Source organism: Malania oleifera, chromosome 2, assembly GCF_029873635.1.
Source record: "Malania oleifera isolate guangnan ecotype guangnan chromosome 2, ASM2987363v1, whole genome shotgun sequence".
NCBI classification, from domain to species: Eukaryota; Viridiplantae; Streptophyta; class Magnoliopsida; order Santalales; family Ximeniaceae; genus Malania; species Malania oleifera.
Genome location: NC_080418.1, coordinates 84,653,374 through 84,655,921, shown reverse-complemented (window position 1 = coordinate 84,655,921; position 2,548 = coordinate 84,653,374). Strand labels below are relative to the sequence as shown.

At 38.6% G+C, this 2,548-nt stretch overlaps 1 protein-coding gene across 1 annotated transcript; it reads right to left on the bottom strand.

The window, feature by feature from the left end:
* Window positions 1–635: 635 nt before the first annotated feature.
* LOC131148269 (glyceraldehyde-3-phosphate dehydrogenase, cytosolic-like) lies at window positions 636–2,234 on the bottom strand. The gene is made up of 6 exons (XM_058097990.1): window positions 2,220–2,234; window positions 1,750–1,902; window positions 1,353–1,495; window positions 1,174–1,257; window positions 816–905; window positions 636–669 (listed from the first exon to the last, which is right to left on the bottom strand). Exons 1-6 carry the CDS (start codon window positions 2,232–2,234, stop codon window positions 636–638), a joined length of 519 nt encoding a protein of 172 aa, XP_057953973.1.
* Window positions 2,235–2,548: the final 314 nt, after the last annotated feature.

The window sequence follows — 2,548 nt, the reverse complement described above, 5'->3', positions numbered from 1 at the left end:
ATAATTTGTTTTACCTCAAAATAATCAGCTTCATGCCAAGCGAGGTTAGTTTAAATGATACTCATCATGCGCTTTACTTGGCAATCTTCTTGTAAGCCTATAGGAAAATCCTGAAATTAGGCTATTATGACCATTAAGTGACACTCATCATTTATTAATGAGTAAGCATATATTTTTTTTCCTTCTACACTTTGATTGTCAAGAATATATTATCCTTTCTAGGTCAAATAGTGATTGACTCATGAACCATACTAGTGAGTTGGTTAAATTTGAACAACCAAAGTCTCAAAGTTTGAGACCGAGCGGTGCTTCCATCAGTGACAAATTTTCTGCGAATTCTGAAAGGACTTTTCACGTTGAGCTAAAGTCACATTGAGAACTTGTAACATAGATAATTAAGTCATTTTATAACCAAGATAGATGAAGAACAATACCATAGACTGGCAGTCACTGACTCGGGACATCAGCTGTTGGAAGAAAAACCATGCCCAAACTTGCTTCAGACCAACCCCTTCTTTTTGCACCGAAGCACCTATTTGTCGAGTATATATCCATAGCATTGAGTGTGCATAAATAAAAACATACTTGTATCAATAAATTTTCCACTATCAAACAATGGCATGAGACCAATGCATTCATTGTTGACGTAAATGATCAATTATTTTATTGCTGTATCAGTTAGTGTTTCCAGTCACCACTGTTTTTAAATACCTGATACAAAATGGCAATATAATTACCCATCAAACACTCAATGCAAACCTTGAGGCAAGACAAGCTGAAACTATGGTTTTAGAGTATTAAAAGAGTGGAATTACCTGTAACCGCATTCGTTGTTGTACCATGAGACGAGCTTAACAAAATTTGGATTTAGAGCAATCCCAGCCTTTGCATCAAATATGCTTGACCTAAAAGAGTGAACCCAAATACCAAAATCTTGGAGAAAGCACAAAAAAGGAATTTGCACCATGCTAGCAATGAAAATCTTGCTTCCATTCATTTAATCTCAAAAGGAAAAACACATATGTTGAATGAATTTCAAGAAAAAAAATACAAGAGGATAAATTATACTTCAAATAGATACCCATGCAACCGAAAATCCCACAACCTAAACCTAATAAAATGTTGAAGAAGGAATATCAAATATAACCTTGAAGCAAAGATGGCAATCCTAACCTTTTATCACCCACAAAGTCCGTAGACACCACATCATCTTCAGTGTAACCCAAGATCCCCTTGAGATTGCCCTCAGCCTCCTCCCTGGGGATCACAAAATAGTAGACAAAGAAAATGAGAAAAAAGAAATCGAAACTATTTAATTACGCCGAGCACATAAAAGGGTTTCCATCACATACTTGATAACAACTTTGGTTTGTTCATAAGTGGCAGCCTTCTCCAACCTAACAGTTAGGTCAACAACCGAAACATCGATAGTGGGAACATGGAAAGACATTCCGGTCAATTTACCATTCAGTGCAGGGAGCACCTTTCCAACAGCCTACGTGAAAATGAAAGTAAAATACTAATTATTCAAGCTACACAATTTTGGCAGTGCGACTGGTTGACTGCAACTTGCATTAATTTTTCGAATAAAATTGAACATTAAGAAAACCCAAAATATAAAATAATTATGCTATTAGTTTTTCCATTATGTTCTACAAATTCCAAATAAGGAGAGCATTAAGCAAAGCTTTAATATCCATTCAAAGAACAATATTGCTGCGAACGAAAAATGCATTTTAATAACTATACCTTGGCAGCCCCAATGCTGCTAGGAATAATGTTGGAAGCAGCAACTCTTCCACCTCTCCAGTCCTTGTTTGATGGACCATCAACAGTCTTTTGTGTAGCTGATAAATATATTATTGAAGATATTAGCAACTTCAATGACTCCTTGAGCCATAACTATATGTGGATAAACCAGATGCTTCTAATGAACATGTTGATCCATTTCTTCGATAGGCAGGTAATTTTAAACACGGCAACACAAACATAGGCAGATGCATAAGCCAGAGAAAAAAAAATAAAAATAAAATGGTAATAAAAAAGAAAAACAAATAAAAAAAATATCAAGAAAATAGATGTAATACCCTTGTCAATTCCTTGACTGAGATCACTCAGTTTCCCTCATGCTCAAAATGCTCAAAACCTGTCAATTTCTTGACTGAGTCAAGAAACATAGCGAAGTTGAATGGAGACGCTGACGGCGACATCTCACCCACCTCGCCACTCTCCATGGCCTCCTCCCCCAAAAATTAACAAAATTGGTGCATCAGGTGAGGGACCTGAAGAAGCAGGAAGAGGAAGTGGCGCCAGTTGTAGCGGAGCACGACGGCGACGTTGGTGGTAGCGGCGAGGGATCTGAGACCTCCTGGTGCTTCCCCGGTGACGCAGACAATGTTACGCTAAGTTACTGTGGTGAAGGCGGGGAGATTATAAAGGTGATGGTGTGCTGCGAGGACCTTCCTGGTCTGAATAGGGACTTAGCACATGCAATCCGATCGGTGGGGGGGGGGGGGGAGGGCGGTGAGGATGGAGATGGCGACGGTGG

Bases quoted from the DNA above. Each gene is read 5' to 3' on its own strand.
- LOC131148269 (XM_058097990.1), bottom strand. The intron at 1,496-1,749 runs GTATAGTTATTA...ATTTTCACGTAG, and splicing joins GCAGCATTGGGGCTGCCAAG to GCTGTTGGAAAGGTGCTCCC. The intron at 1,258-1,352 runs GTATGTGATGGA...TGTGATCCCCAG, and splicing joins CAAACCAAAGTTGTTATCAA to GGAGGAGGCTGAGGGCAATC.